This window comes from Apium graveolens, chromosome 3 (assembly GCF_009905375.1).
Source record: "Apium graveolens cultivar Ventura chromosome 3, ASM990537v1, whole genome shotgun sequence".
Lineage (NCBI taxonomy): Eukaryota > Viridiplantae > Streptophyta > Magnoliopsida > Apiales > Apiaceae > Apium > Apium graveolens.
In genome coordinates, this window is record NC_133649.1 from 247,569,982 (window position 1) to 247,586,485 (window position 16,504).

Consider the following 16,504-nt stretch of genomic DNA (forward strand, 5'->3'; position numbering starts at 1 on the left):
GGATGCCACCATATGAAGCCCTTTATGGACGCAAATGTAGATCTCCAGTATATTGGGACGAAGTAGGAGAACACAAAATACTCGGACCTGAATTGGTGCAGCAGACAAAGGAATTTGTTAAAATTATCCAAAAGAGATTAATAGCCGCACAAGATCGTCAGAGGAAGTATGCAGATCAGTCAAGGAAAGACATGGAATTTGAAGAAGGAAGTTTGGTATTATTGAAAGTATCACCGTGGAAAGGACTAACGAGGTTTGCAAAGAAAGGAAAGCTGAGTACAAGATATGTCGGACCTTTTGAGATCCTAAAGCGTGTTGGCAAAGTAGCTTACGAGTTGGCGTTACCACCACACATGGAGCACATTCACAATGTTTTTCACGTATCGATGCTCAAGAAATATAATCCAGACTCCAGGCATGTAATAGAATATGAGCCAATAGAGCTTCAGGCAGATTTGTCTTATGTAGAGAGTCCGACAGAGATTCTAGAGGAGAGAGAGAAAGTATTGAGAAATAAAGTGGTAAAGTTAGTAAGAGTATTATGGAAAAACCCAAAGGTTGAAGAGTCAACCTGGGAATTAGAAAGTGATATGAGAGAAAAGTACCCTCATTTGTTTTCTTAGGAGATTCTGAGGACAGAATCCTTTTAAGGGGGGAAGGATGTAATATCTGGGATATACCGTGTAATTATTTTTGCTAATTAAATAATTATTATGTGTGTTCAGTATCTATTCTGTGAATTAACTGTTAAGTGTTATTTGTATTTGAATATTCAAAAATAGTATTAATTGAGTATTTCAATTTTTATATGTCCAAAATAAAATATAGATAATTGTCATATCTTCCTAATTATTTTTATGTTGATTTATGAATTTATATGAATCATATGAAATTTATAAAATCTTTTTCCGAGTATTTAAAATCTATTTTATAGAAACGGGAACCAACCGACGTCAACCGTTGTTACGTTTTTGGAACCCGAAACTCTTCCGAGAACTCCTTCCTAACCCAATTGTAATATTCCGAGTATTTTCCATGTTTCGACTTTTTCGATCCGGCATACAGTTTGTCCTGCGCGGGTCCCGGCGCAATATTTTCGATACAGTATTCGTTTCGGTAAATCAATAAAAACCCGTATTTTCGATAAACGGGAGCTTTTTATTAAATTATCACAATTATCACTTCGTAATACGTGTAACCAGGCGCTGAGACCAAGACCGCAGTACAAATTGTACTGATTTGGCTAATTATCCCGAGAACCGATACCGTTTGGATCAGTTTTTACAAATAAACGTACCATTTTATATCCGGAATGATCCAACGGGATACTAATTTTCCATAAATATAAATAGCCTTTTACCGTATTTTATTTCGTATCAAAATCATTTGCAGACAGATAAATATATAATTTTACAGAGAAAAATCCTATATTCATAAACTGTTTCAAGAATCAAACCAACTTTTGAAGGTGTTATTGATCTTTGTTTGAAAAGCTCGAGTACTGGATTTGAAGGTCTTGAGAAGCTCTATCAGAATCTGTAATCCATACACCTGCAGAATCAAAGGTTTAATTTCTAAAAATTTATTTATTTTCGAATTATTTTTATGAAAAATATGAATTTTTGTTCGGATGATTGTTTGTATGATTTGATGATTGCATGTTGTAGAGCTTGTTTTTCTGATGATTTTGGTATATTATACGTCTGATTTGGAGTTTAATAACATGTTCAAATTTGAGTTTGATTTTCGAATTTTAAAATTTGGGTTTATAACTCGTATGAATGTTTTCAATTGAAATTTGGGGGTTTTTGATTCAAGGGTTATTAGCTGTTAATTTGTAGTGGGTTGTGTTCCTTATGAAATTTGCAATCGATTGATATATAGCTCGTTAACAGGGGATGCTTGAATCGAAGGGAGTTGTGTTTTAAAGATTTACGATGTTCGCCGGAAACCGGCGATGTTCTTGGCCAATTTCCGGCAAGAACAGGGATGATTAGAATGTTTTGATTGCATGAACAAGTTCCTGGTGTTGTGTAGTGTTGATCTGGAGGTGTTGGTGGGGTGAGGACGCAGGGATCGTCTTCTCCGGCCACCCCCGATTTTTCGGCGACTGGAAGTGCAAAATTGCAGTTTAGTCCCTATAGTTTTGAAGATGGTGAAGTTTAGTCCCTGTAGTTTGCAAAGTTTTCAAAAATAGGATTCCTGTTTATAAAATATTTAAAAATCATATTTCCTATTTATTTTTATTATAAAAATTCATTTTTAATTTCGAAAATTCTAAAAAAATTAGTATTTTAATTCCGAAAATTATTTTTAATTCAAAAATAAATCTGAATTAATTAGTTAATTAATTTCAGTTAATTTTTAATAGATTAATTGGTCAATTAATTCGAAAATTAATTGATTCATTGATTTAATTAATTATTAATTGATTTTAATTAATTATTTAATTAGATTTAATCATTTAAAAATGATTTAAAAATTCCGAAAAATAGTTTCGAGTTTTAAAATATTATTCTTAATTATTTCCAAGGCTCGATAATTATTATAAAATTGTTTCGGAGCCAGAATTGGCTAGCCGAACCCTGTTTATTAACCCGAAATTGATCCAACGACCCGTTTTAATTCCGAAAAATATTTTAAAAATCATTTTAAATAACTGAAAGCCTATTTATAACCTGAGACTTCTTTATAAATGATTTGTCATTGATTATGTGATGTATTATGTGTTATATGTGACTTGTTGATTGATTATCGGTCTATACATTCGGTGTTTACTTAATTATTGCATAACTTTCAATCCGTTAATCGGATTTGGGTAAAACGAAGGGTAGATAGAAGTATGTGTTGAATAGAATCCTATGAGTTGATGATTGATAGATGCTTATAAAATGTTAGCAGAAGAGGCAAGACGTAGGAAAGGGAAACAGGTAGTTGAGGAGTAAAACGATTGTGATTGGAAGCGAGTGCAGGATAGTAAGCTAATACCAGGCAAGTGTTCTGAACTTTCTCGAGATATTGTAATACTTGATAGTCTTGTTGACATTGCAAGTGCTTTGAAGCACAGAAACCTAAACCCTGATTTCAGTTATTGTTCTTGAGCCATGAACCATATTTTTTCTAAGCCATTGATTATTGTATACCCAAACACGAACCACAAATCTACGATACTACTCCACAAATACATACAAACTAAATACCAAACACTGAACTGAATTATTTTATACTTAACCCATGGTATCTTATGATTTGAAAAACCAAATTCTTGAAACCCTGAAACATTGATTCCTTTGTTATCCAATTCTTTCATTACCCAACATCCAAGCCTTGAAAGTACCTTGTTGATCCACAAAAGGGTTGAAACCCTTTCATTGTTAAACACTCATTGTTGTTAATGATTCTGATTATTGTGTATTATTGTTTAATTTTGTTATTATGTTGGAATTGGATTGTTTTTATAAAATTGTGGACCAGATTCGTGGTCAGACCATATAATGGTCAAGTTAGGCCAATGTGTTCCTTGGATCCAGTAGTTAGAGCAATGCTGTGTGCTTTGCTCGGGATTAGTGTGTGACTGATCAGCAGCCTAACCTTGATTTTAAAATAAAAGTATAGTATCCAATTCTAAATCATAATCCATTGTTCACTTGATATCATAACCATATTCACTTGATGATCATTATTCTCAGTTTTTTCATTGTGACTTGCTGAGCTAGTTAGCTCATTTGTGCGATTCTGTTTATACTCTTTCCAGTTAAAAAGGAACCAGTTGGTAGTAAGGATCCCCAGTCCAGTGCGAGAGCTAGGGATTAAGGCTGTTGAAACTGAGCTAGTAGGCTTCTTTTGGAATAATGTAAATTTGTAAAAATTTGTAATATGTCTAATACTCAGTTTGAGTTTGAATGGTTGGGATTTAATCGGTATGTAATATATTAGTGTGTTTGGCTTGTGTGCATACTTTAACCTGTTGCGATCCGTGGTAGTTGGTAAGTAAGGTCACTGCATATTATTATTATTATTATTATTATTATCATTATTATTGTTATCAGCAGGTTGTAAACAGTGTGTGTGTGGACCCCAAACTTCTGACCGGGTTTGGAGGGCGCCACAAAAGTCTCCACCCCTTAAGTTATATATACGTGCACATGCATATATATATATATGATACTTTGGCTTACTATAATGATCTTTAATGTGTTTCATTAATTTCCAGAAAGCGGGAGTTTCCTGACATCGGATTGTAGTAGCAATTTTTTTCATATTAATTAAATTGTCAGGTCCCTCCATATTGGGGCCGCATTCTAATTCCACATATCGCAAATGGAGGATTATTGAGGACTCTGTGGTTTACATTTTTGTGGTACAAGAGCCCCAGAATAACAGCAGCAAAACCAGAAACCTTGACTGAAAAATATATCTGAACAAAAGATAACTTAAGTATTCCAACAAAAACATTTGAGTCGGTGCCAAAAGACTATCAATGAGAAAGGTGCTTAGTAAACATGTTGAATATGTTGCTAAACACTGGAACTTGTAATTTTTGTTTTTCTTTAGGGACTTTTATGGATCTTAACTATCTTTCTTAAAGAGAATTTAAGTTTGTTAGCAAATACCAGTGTTGTTGATTGGGCTAAGTTTTGTTTCATGCCCTAGACTTGTCTTCCTGTATTAAACTAGAATATGTCAATCATGCCGGGGGCAACTTGGTTAATCTTCTGTGGCTTCTATTTTTGGCAATTTTTATCTTTAAAAAACTCTAATTTCTATACTCACATTTTTCCATTAAGAACATTATTGGTTAAACATTTGAGCATGACAGCACTATAGAAAGATTTATAGTTAGTTCTTTAGTTTTTAATTCCGTGATTGATTTAATTTTTAGATATTATTTGATTTTTAAATCTTTGATAGATCATTTTTGTGCAAAAAAATTAAAATTCAGATCATCTTAGTGTAATTACATCTTTAATTTAAAAAAATCCTAACGTCCGTGAAAAATAAATAACGGAATGCAATCGGGCGGCAAAAAAATTATATATGAGTCATACGGGCGCCTATTATTATATGTTGGTCATTTTTGTGCAAAATAATTATAACTCATGCCATTTTCGTGCAATTAAGTCTTTATTTTATTAAAATATATATATTAAAAATGCATAAGGCATATTTTTTAAACTAAAAAGTATTTAATAAATAAGTTAATGATTCGTTTATATACTATTCTTAACTTTATATCTTAATTTCAATTCTTTAAAACTAACTCTACAAATATTTTAATAATTATGTTTTTTAAACAAAACCTGTAATTATGTTTAAAGTTAAATAAATTATCATTATTTGCGATACTCACATATTATGTGTATGAATAAAAATATTGTGTTGTAATGGTAAGAAAATGTGAATGTGAATAGAAAGACTTAGTTTTGATTCCCACAACTAACATTTTTTTATAAATACTAGGTAGAAGGATAAAATCGTCATTTCAGTGAGATTAAAAAATCTCGCTAATTTTATAGGCACGTTACATATAGAATAGATAGATAGATTTATTGAAAGTAATTATTTGAAATTATTCTAGAGATATTATCCAATGTAAATGACTAAAACAACGGCTCTGCAAGAAATAATACTCAAGTCTTACCTTTGGAGTTATTATTACTAATTAAATAAATAAACTAACATGACATAGAGAGAGGGAGGAGAGAGACGGAGTAATATAAAAGGAGGCATAGCGGAGATATCAAACTCATCTTGTACTCTTCATATCTGAAGCTCAGACCTTACTGGGTTTGAGTACTGCCTTCTACTCTCTCTCTCTCTCTGAATGACTATACTTCTCTAGTCATTTTACACACGCATATTCATTTGTTCCCCGTAGCTTCTTGGTGCCATCATTTCATACAAATACAATATGGGTATCAGTCTTGAAGAGATTAAGAATGAGACCGTTGATCTGGTAATTTATTTATTTATTATTTATGACCCCACCCTTGTTCTTCATATTATCTTTCATATTCAGTTTCCATTTCATATGGCTTTTTCATTATAAACATGTTTATTCATATATCTTACTCATGTATTACATCTTTCATATTTATTATGCGATCTACCATGTATTACCTGATTATTCGTTTGTTTAATATTAGTATTTCGTTAGTCTTGCATGCTCCGGCTTAAGCTTAAAGCTTTCATTACAGTCTAGAGTATACATCAATTTCTCGGGTCACACTTAATTGTTTAAATTGTATTTGAGCACGGAGATTAACATCTTGATTAACCAAATCCGGTTGTAATACCCTAGAATAGCAGCCGATTTAACAAATTTCCTGTACTGGATCGCATATAAGCTGGATAAACAAAAACAAATGTTTAAACTGGGCATGGGTATTTAGGGGTCTAAAGCTACTACTAATAAAATTTATATAATTGTGGTTTTAGTAGATGTACAGTTTGCGGTACTCATCCGTGGTACCCTTCACTTTAACCATTAACCTTTTGTAAAAGGGAGTCTTGACCGCATGAGTTTTGTCACTTTCTTGTTCAAACACTTTTGCTTTTTAGTTATTTCTCTGTTTTACCAATCCAAAGATTCGTTTGTCCAAAAATACCCCTGTGGAGGGGAGGACCTTTTTTGAGATGCATTAATAAGGACAGGCGTGTGGGACCCTGCTCCAAGACATAGCACATTCTTCTTATCTTATTTGTAGCCCGTTTCTCCTTCTATTGGTCCATTTTCCTGGCCCATCGCGCCTTTTTAATTTATTACTATATTTTACTCTTGCGACCCTCCTTGTCTATCTTTCTTTTGATAATTATTCAAGTAATTTCAGGTGGTAAATAAATAAGGATTTGCTCTTGTAAAATACTAAAATTTATGAATTTAAAACTTTTTTTCTTGATAAATATGATTTATAATTTTATAAGTGAGTATTTCTTTTAATAAATTTTTGTCATTGAAATTAGGATCAAATCGGGGAGATGGGACAAACGAACGATAAACTATTAACTATTTCGCCATCCAACTCATTTTGATCAATATAATTGTCGTAAATGAGGGATCCATCATTATTAAAAAGCGGAAAATAAACAAAATTATATAAAATTTTGTGCTTCTTATTGTCCATAAACACCCCATAAAAAAATTGAATAAGTAATTATGTTTTATACTCCCTCTGTTTTCTTTTATATGACGTTTGATTTTGTGCACACACTTCTAATTGCTTTAACCACGTAGTTAAAATAATAATTTTTAAATTTTTTTTTATGAATAAAAATATATAATTAAAACTTTATTTCAGGAAAACAATTTATTAAAAATTATTATTTTAACTACATGATCAATAAACTTAGAAATATGTGCACAACAGTAAAATGTACCGTAAAAAAAGAGAGAGTGTAATTCAACAAGCATAACAAAATAAATATGTGTACAGGTACTGTGTATCTAAAACTTCGTGCCAGATAGTCAACAGTTTTTGTTTAGGGACCAAGCCCCAAGGGAGTAGTATTCATTTGTAGTAGAATATACTCCATCGATGTGACCAGTTGACTTTTAAATAAATAAAATAATTCAAGATGTACCTCCATTATTAGGCAAATATAAACCAAAATTAATATAATAATGAAACATAAAATTTATTTCTTAATATAATTTTTTAAATCTGAAAGCTCATTCATGATTAATATGGGACATGAAACATTAAAGACAGTAGTACTGAGATGACTTTGTAGTGAACTACAATTGTCATGTTCGTTTCTGCTATTTATCATGCAGGAACAGATTTAGTAAATTAAACAAAGTTAGTTGTGAAAGTGAACTACAATTGTCATGTTCGTTTCTGCTATTTATCATGCAGGAACAGATTTAGTAAATTAAACAAAGTTAGTTGTGAAGCTGTAGAAGACAATTTGTCGAGGCTAGCTCAAATCTATTTGCTCTGTTTTGTTTATGAAGATATAGTACTTAACCAAATGATTACATGCTTTCAAATAACAGGAAAAGATTCCTATAGAGGAAGTGTTTGAGCAGTTGAAATGTACTCGGGAAGGATTATCTACTGATGAAGGAGCCAACAGGCTCGAGATATTCGGGCCCAACAAATTGGAAGAGAAAAAGGTAATTTCACATGTGACAGAATGGTTCTGCATGTGTGTGTTTCCTTTCTTCCTTGTGATATTTTCTCAAGGTTCTCATGTTAGCTTCTCATGGTTTAAATTATAATTCAATACAGGAAAGCAAGTTTCTCAAGTTTCTTGGGTTTATGTGGAATCCACTGTCATGGGTCATGGAAGCTGCAGCTATTATGGCAATTGCGTTGGCCAATGGTAGTGGAAAGCCTCCAGATTGGCAAGATTTTGTTGGTATTATCTGCTTGCTTGTGATCAACTCTACCATTAGTTTTGTTGAAGAGAATAATGCTGGAAATGCTGCTGCAGCACTTATGGCTGGCCTGGCTCCCAAAACCAAGGTATTTATTATAAACGACAATAGATGTGGAATGGAAGAAATACTTGGTTATTCTTATTAGTCATTAGAAATGAACAATATATTTGTACTTTTCTAATCAATCGTGGTGTTGTCTATGTGTAGGTTCTTAGAGATGGTCGCTGGAGTGAGCAGGATGCTGCTATTTTGGTTCCTGGTGACATAATCAGTATTAAACTAGGAGATATTGTTCCTGCTGATGCTCGCCTTCTTGAGGGTGATCCTTTAAAAATTGATCAATCTGCCCTCACAGGAGAATCACTTCCGGTGACTAGGCATCCGTATGATGAAGTTTTCTCTGGTTCTACTTGTAAACAAGGTGAACTTGAAGCTGTTGTCATTGCTACTGGAGTTCATACTTTCTTTGGGAAGGCTGCACATCTCGTGGATAGCACCAACCAAGTTGGGCACTTCCAAAAAGTTCTCACAGCAATCGGAAACTTTTGCATCTGTTCCATTGCTGTTGGCATGATTGTTGAGATCATAGTTATGTACCCTATTCAACACAGGAAGTATAGAAATGGAATTGACAATCTCCTGGTTCTCTTGATTGGAGGCATTCCTATTGCTATGCCCACAGTCCTTTCTGTTACTATGGCTATTGGATCACACAGACTGTCACAGCAGGGTGCTATCACCAAGAGAATGACAGCTATAGAAGAGATGGCTGGGATGGATGTTCTTTGCAGTGATAAGACAGGAACACTGACCCTTAACAAGCTGACTGTTGATAAAAATTTGATCGAGGTTTTCGCTAAAGGCATGGATAAGGAATATGTGCTACTTTGTGCCGCAAGAGCTTCCAGGACAGAAAACCAAGATGCCATTGATGCAGCAATTGTTGGAACCCTAGCTGATCCCAAGGAGGTTTGTGATTAATTTTTTGCTTATATTTCCTGTAGAAATTTTTCCATCTGGGAAAGGAAGAAAAATAATCTCATTGTGAACTTCTATATCATTTAGGCTCGTGCTGGCATAAAAGAGGTGCATTTCTTTCCATTCAATCCGGTGGACAAGAGGACTGCCTTGACATTCATTGATTCTGATGGCAACTGGCATAGAGCTAGTAAGGGTGCCCCTGAACAGGTACTTTGGTGTATACATAATTGATAAGAAACCTACTTCATGAATCTTTAGAAAAAATGATCTGATCACTATCATTATTCTTTTGTTATTTCAGATCTTGACCCTATGCAATTGCAAGGAAGATCTTAAGAAAAAAGTTCATGCAATTATTGATAAATTCGCAGAACGTGGATTAAGATCGTTGGGTGTTGCAAGACAGGTTTGTAATGCATCTTTTTTGCATTAGACCTGGATATAGATATAGATATCTGCTCTTACTCATTTCTCTTACACATTTCGCTGACTATATAATCATTTATGCTTCTTTGAAATATCAATAGGTAGTGCCACAGAAGTCAAAAGATAGTCCTGGTGGGCCATGGGAGTTTGTTGGATTGTTGTCTCTGTTCGATCCTCCCAGGCATGACAGTGCAGAGACTATACGCAGGGCTCTTAATCTTGGTGTGAATGTCAAGATGATTACTGGTAACCTGAGCTTTCATATTTCCTGTCAACAAAACAAATCATATTTTGTTCTTGTGTACAATTTTTTCAAAAAAATTCTGTTTCTAGGTGATCAACTTGCTATTGCAAAGGAGACTGGCAGGAGACTGGGAATGGGGACAAATATGTATCCCTCTGCTGCTTTACTAGGGCAAAACAAGGATGCGTCAATTGCTTCACTGCCTGTAGATGAGTTAATTGAAAAGGCTGACGGATTTGCCGGAGTGTTTCCTGGTAGGTTTTTTTGGATAAATCACAAATGCATAACCTCTGGTTTTGGCTGATTTTCGAAGTTTTATAATAGTGATTAATTTGATTTTTTAATAATTTCAGAGCACAAATATGAAATAGTCAAGAAGTTACAGGAAAAGAAGCATATTTGTGGTATGACCGGAGATGGTGTGAATGATGCTCCTGCTCTGAAGAAGGCGGATATTGGAATAGCAGTTGCCGATGCAACAGATGCAGCACGAGGTGCTTCTGATATTGTGCTTACTGAACCCGGGCTTAGCGTCATCATAAGTGCAGTCTTAACTAGTAGAGCAATTTTCCAAAGGATGAAGAACTATACAGTTAGTTGCTTACTTTTTTCTTTAATTGAAATGACACCTTTGCTTAGATTAAACTGATATATGTATATATTTTTTTATTTTGCAGATATATGCAGTCTCCATAACAATCCGTATTGTGGTAAGTCCTTCATAACATTTTGAAAAACAGTAGTACAACTATTATAGTCATATAGATGTGGCCACAGATTAATTTAACTTAATCATGTATTCTTTTGTAGTTTGGATTCATGTTTATTGCTTTGATATGGAAATTTGACTTTTCGCCCTTCATGGTTTTGATCATTGCTATCCTGAATGACGGTGAGCTCTATGGTCAAACTTGTATGGATTTGCTTAATGTTCTTATTTGTCTTTTGATTGGCTGACATGTCTATTAATTTTCAAGGGACTATTATGACAATCTCCAAGGATCGAGTAAAGCCTTCACCATTGCCTGATAGTTGGAAGTTGAAGGAGATATTTGCTACTGGCATTGTTCTAGGAGGCTATTTGGCATTGTTGACTGTCATATTCTTTTACTTAATGAAGGATACTGACTTTTTCCCGGTATGAAAAACTAATGGTGTACATTAATTAATAAAAACATATCTATTCAATTTAATTTGGTATTAATTCTTCACAAGAACTTACCTTTTCTAATTGTACAGGATAAATTTGGAGTAAGATCTATTAGAGATAGTCCTGATGAAATGATGGCCGCTCTTTATCTGCAAGTGAGTATTGTGAGCCAGGCACTCATCTTCGTTACTAGATCACGCAGCTGGTCCTTTGTAGAACGTCCTGGTTTCCTGTTACTCGGTGCTTTCCTAATTGCACAACTGGTAAAGAGTTGTCTGCCTTCCTTCCATCTATAGAAGTATACGACCACTTTATATATGACTTCATGTAAAGATGTCTTACCAAATAACTGTAATCCTTGTTTCAGGTTGCAACTTTGATTGCAGTATATGCGAACTGGGGTTTTGCAAGAATACAAGGATGTGGATGGGGATGGGCTGGTGTCATTTGGATATATAGTGTTGTCTTCTATTTTCCCCTTGACATTATGAAATTCGCCACTCGTTATGCATTAAGTGGAAAAGCTTGGGTCAACATGATAGAGCAAAGGGTACTTTTAAATCTCTAATTGTACTACTCGTTTCAATCCATTTCATCTCAAGTAAATATAATCTTTTCTTTTTTCTTTACTGCAGACTGCTTTCACCACCAAGAAAGATTACGGAAAAGAGGAACGTGAAGCGCAGTGGGCTCACGCTCAGAGAACGTTACATGGACTTCAACCACCGGAAGCCTCAAACATTTTCAATGACAAGAACACTAATTATAGGGAACTTTCTGAGATTGCTGAACAGGCCAAGAGACGCGCTGAAGTTGCCAGGTAAATGATGAAAGTCATATAATTACCTATATAAACAAAATCAACCCTGTACTTTATGTTCTTCTGGAATAACACTTTATTCTTTTTGTGTAGACTCCGAGAATTGCACACCTTAAAGGGACATGTCGAGTCAGTGGTGAAGCTAAAGGGCTTGGATATCGACACAATTCAACAGCATTATACAGTTTAAGAAGCTGAACATGCCTGAGAAGGGGTGAAAGGGCCATGTCTAACAAAGCTTGCATGGATGGAGAAAAATATAGAAGAGAAAAGGCCCTGTAGTATTTTTCAAACAATTTAAATGTTGTAGACATAGTTGGAACACTTTGTGTCATAAATTCCAACAGTAGATTATATATATCAGTTTTCTTTATTTACGATGTATTTCAAGTAAAACTTGGAAAGGGCTCAATGTAATTGCCCTTTTACTTTAAAAGTGCATAATATTTCTGCAAAAGTCCTCCCTGGCTACTGCAAGATTTGTGCAATCTTTCTTTCATTGTATGTAAAGGTTGTTCCTGACTCAGACAATTTCGCAATAAGAGCTTTTTGTTTCTCTCCATGAGTACTAATCACATCAAATACTTTTACATAACCTCCATGTAAAAAATAAACATTGAACATGTAGTTATTTTTTTTTTTTTTTTGAAACTATGTAGTTATATTCTAATCAAGAAAATGTTGCAAGTAGAGATTCAGTAGGGCGTGTAGAGAAGCTGAAATACATGATTGGATTGTAATGAGACCTGGGTGAGGGACGGTGGAAGAATAATTTAGCACATGGGTTCACATGCAATGCTTGTTTTGGGCATCTGAGGTATTGATTGTCTAGATATGTCCAAACTGGGCTGGTCGGGTTCCCTTCTCCGTGAATTTATGTATTGCCTTGTTGACTTGCTAACTTGGCAGTAATGAATGATTAATGCCTGTTTTTGTAAAGTACTTGCTGCTCCAGTCAGTTGCTCCCAGTTATCATGCAAGTAACCTTATTCTACACAAAACAGGTTCCCTGTACCTTGCAAAAATGCACACAATCCCACAGTTTTTGGTTCTATGACTGATGAGTAATGACATGAACTTTAGACGTGCCTTGAAAAACGCACACAATCTGATAATTCTCTTTGCTACTACGACCCATGACATAAATTTAATTATCTACACACGCATATATCATGTGAGCATTAAACCCCGCTACATATTGTTACTACAATAGATGTTAAGTATTATCCTAACTGCAATTCCAGGGATTCATGATCAAATATTAGCTTGATAAATCCTCTTAGCTGCTATGTGAAGGGATCCTATTTCCTTTTTTTTAATTATCTAATTTTGGGGTGAGAAACCTGCAAATTTTATTTCACCCTCAGGGAGGCTTGTAAAGCAAAATATGTTCAAGGGACTGATGGATTAAGTGTACAAGTGGAGGGCCCAGGGATAGTGTTGGGCCATGAAGCCCAAATACAATGTAATAGGGATTAGATAGAAAATAGAACATGTTTTAGAAGTCCAATAAAAAGTCCAAAATGTAATAAAAGGAAAGCCCATTAGGGGTATCCCTATTAATATATTGTATTCCCTTACTTTTAAAGGGATTGGATAACTGAATATTAAATAAGAGAGAAAAGAATCTATTCATAAGTTCATTTATTATTTATAAGATCTTAATTATGATTATTATTCTAATCAAGAAAATGTTGCAAGTAGAGTTTCAGTAGGGCGTGTAGAGAAGCTGAAATACATGATTGGATTGTAATGAGACCTGGGTGAGGGACGGTGGAAGAATAATTTAGCACATGGGTTCACATGCAATGCTTGTTTTTGGGCATCTGAGGTATTGATTGTCCAGATATGTCCAAACTGGGCTGGTCGGGTTCCCTTCTCCGTGAATTTGACTTCTCGAGGTTTCTAGTTCTCTATATGTAGAATAACTTGTCGACATCTCCAGTTCTCTACATAGACTTTTGACTTGTCGACATCTTGAGTTCTCGAAATGAAGATTTTGACTTGTCGATATTTCTAGATATCTACATGAAGAAATTACTTGTCGATATCTCTAGTTCTCTACATATCCATTTTGACTTGTCGATATCTGAGATCTATATATGCAGTTTGACTTGTCGATATCTCCTGGGACTTCTCTACAAGTCATTTTGGAATTTTCGACAGACTTCTCGACTTGATCTGTGACTTGTCGATATCTGACTTAGAGCATTTTTCCTAGAACAGTGTTATTCAAATCCAAAATGTTACACATCTCTCTAATGTATGATCAGGATTTGATCTTCTTCCAGAGTTTATTCCTTAGCTTGAAAGTTGTTCACAGAAAAATCCTCCAGTATAATCTACTTAACATTTTTATAAACTCAAGGAATACAATTACAGAATACAAATATAGATAAACATACAACTCATCCTTAGGGATGTAATATGACTTAATCTTGTTATGTACAGGCCTTTCTTGCACGACTATCTCCCTCAATTTGTGAGAAGATTGCTCATCACAAATTCATCTCGGATAACAAGACTAACCGCAAGCTAAAATTAATTACAATAAGATTGATAAATTTACAAAGTACATTTTTATACAAATTGCAATTATATCAGTACATAGTTACAAAGTTCAACTAATTTTTTCATAACCGGGTTTTTTTTCTAATAATCCTTGAGTTTGACTAAAACTTCTAGTTCTTCAATAATCTCAGTCCCTATTAGAGTTTTCACCAGTTTGAGCCATTCAGCTAATGAGTAACTTTTTAGCAGATGAATCATGTACCTTAAAAACTTACTAGTCCTAATATTCAGAAAATGTCCATCCCTAGACACTCTTTTCAACCCCTTAGCCTTCAGTTCATTTGATCTTTGTTCAAACAACTTAATCTCTTTAACATAATTCCTTTCTCTTTCCTTCATTTCAGCCTTTTTCCTTTGCATGCCTTATATTCCTTTATCTCAATCTCTCAGTCAATACATTCTTCATCATTCTTGTACTTGAATCTCTTAAATTCATCAAACTAATCGCTCTCTTTAATTCTGCATTTGAAAATGTCTCAATTACTTCTCTATTCAGCAAAAAGAAGGTGCCATCTCTGTAGTAAATCCTGACTTCTCCTAGAGAACACAAACTTTGACTATCTTCTCAGCTAACTGTTGGTGACAAATCATCATCTGATATGCTTTTAGAAACTGGTAGAAAGTCATCCTAATTGAAGCAATTCCAGATATCACCAGCATCATCTTGAATTTCTTTTATTTTCTTCTTGCTATCTTGAAGTGAGTTCTAGTTGGAGGTTTGAATGAAGGTGGTTTAGATATTTTCTTGATTGAGGTTTGGCTAGCTGTGATAGGGATTTTGAGTATGGAATTAGCAATTGGCTTGTATAGCTACTTAGGGTTTTGGGTTTTGATTGATTGTGTGTTTGTTTGACTAGATTTTTGGGTTTGAGTTGGTAGAGTTTGTGAAATTCGAGTTTCTTGGACTTTTTGTTTCTTTTCTCCTCCTTCTCCATCATTCTTCTTTATCTTCCCATCATCTTTCCCTTTCTTATCTTTTTTCCCCTTCTTCTTATCATCCATTTTGCTACCATTAGTTTTTCTAGAGTGACTTTGATTTGATCCAGAAGATTTATGCTTATCTTTCTTCTTCTCATCATCATCCGTATCATCTTTTATGTTGATTTGTGTTTTAGGTAGCAAAGTGTCTGCATTCTTCAACTACTTTTCTAGAATTTTGACCATTTCAACATCCTCAAAAGTCTTAATCTTCTTTGTCTTCAATGTTGTCTCCAAGATCATCATTATCTTCTTGTTTCCCATGATATATTGTTTAGGAATTTGAATGTGTTTGTATTTCTTGGTGTTTGGATAGATGTAGGCCATTCCATTACTTGGCTATAGGTATGCTTCAGGAAATACACATATTTGACCCTTTTTGAGCTCATTAAGCAGGAGAGTGTCCTCTGGAATCACCATCTTTACTTTGTTGATGAAGATATCCAGCTCAAATGCTCTTCTTGATTGTAAGAAAGAGAGAGACACCTGCATGCATTTGTCCACACCTGAGTCATTTATGTTGATCAATATTCCCTTTTCCATGAAATTTGTTCCAGTCACCATCACCACCCTCAGAAAATTGATATTTTTATCTACAACCTTCTTGTAGGAGAAATGATTGAAATTTAGAGAGACTCTCAGGGATTCCAGAAATTGATCAAGTTCCTTGTCAAGGTAAGGTCCCTCAGCTGCCATCTTGAGTTTATCCAATCCCATATTTTCTTCATTTTTTCCAGAGACTTTACTGGATTTTAGCTTGGTGACAGGCATGGTGGAATGTGGAGGGATTTGGGTAATAACTTGTTGAGCTGTTTCCTGAATGGGATGTTTAATGCACCAATATAGCTCCCAAAGACACTAAGTTTTGCATCTGTAAGTACTTCTGGGAGTCTATTAGAGATTTGATATTTTGTTGTTGACTGGTGACAAGGGTTGCGAGCTGTGTGACTT

At 34.3% G+C, this 16,504-nt stretch overlaps 1 protein-coding gene across 1 annotated transcript; it reads left to right on the forward strand.

Moving 5' to 3' along the window:
* Window positions 1–5,702: 5,702 nt before the first annotated feature.
* Window positions 5,703–12,564, forward strand: LOC141713232 (plasma membrane ATPase 4-like). The gene is made up of 16 exons (XM_074516550.1): window positions 5,703–5,956; window positions 7,997–8,116; window positions 8,232–8,468; window positions 8,591–9,352; window positions 9,449–9,571; window positions 9,666–9,770; window positions 9,892–10,036; window positions 10,124–10,288; window positions 10,388–10,626; window positions 10,712–10,744; window positions 10,845–10,926; window positions 11,012–11,172; window positions 11,274–11,447; window positions 11,552–11,734; window positions 11,820–12,004; window positions 12,098–12,564. The coding sequence occupies exons 1-16, from the start codon at window positions 5,912–5,914 to the stop codon at window positions 12,192–12,194; spliced, it is 2,856 nt and encodes a 951-aa protein (XP_074372651.1). The 5' UTR covers window positions 5,703–5,911; the 3' UTR covers window positions 12,195–12,564.
* Window positions 12,565–16,504: the final 3,940 nt, after the last annotated feature.

What these genes read in the sequence shown, in the direction of transcription:
- LOC141713232 (XM_074516550.1), top strand. Translation starts at nt 5,912, where the DNA reads ATGGGTATCAGTCTTGAAGAGATTAAGAATGAGACCGTTGATCTG. An exon ending in CGTTGGGTGTTGCAAGACAG is followed by an intron (nt 9,771 to 9,891) that starts GTTTGTAATGCA and finishes AAATATCAATAG; the next exon opens with GTAGTGCCACAGAAGTCAAA. An exon ending in CATTGCTATCCTGAATGACG is followed by an intron (nt 10,927 to 11,011) that starts GTGAGCTCTATG and finishes TTAATTTTCAAG; the next exon opens with GGACTATTATGACAATCTCC.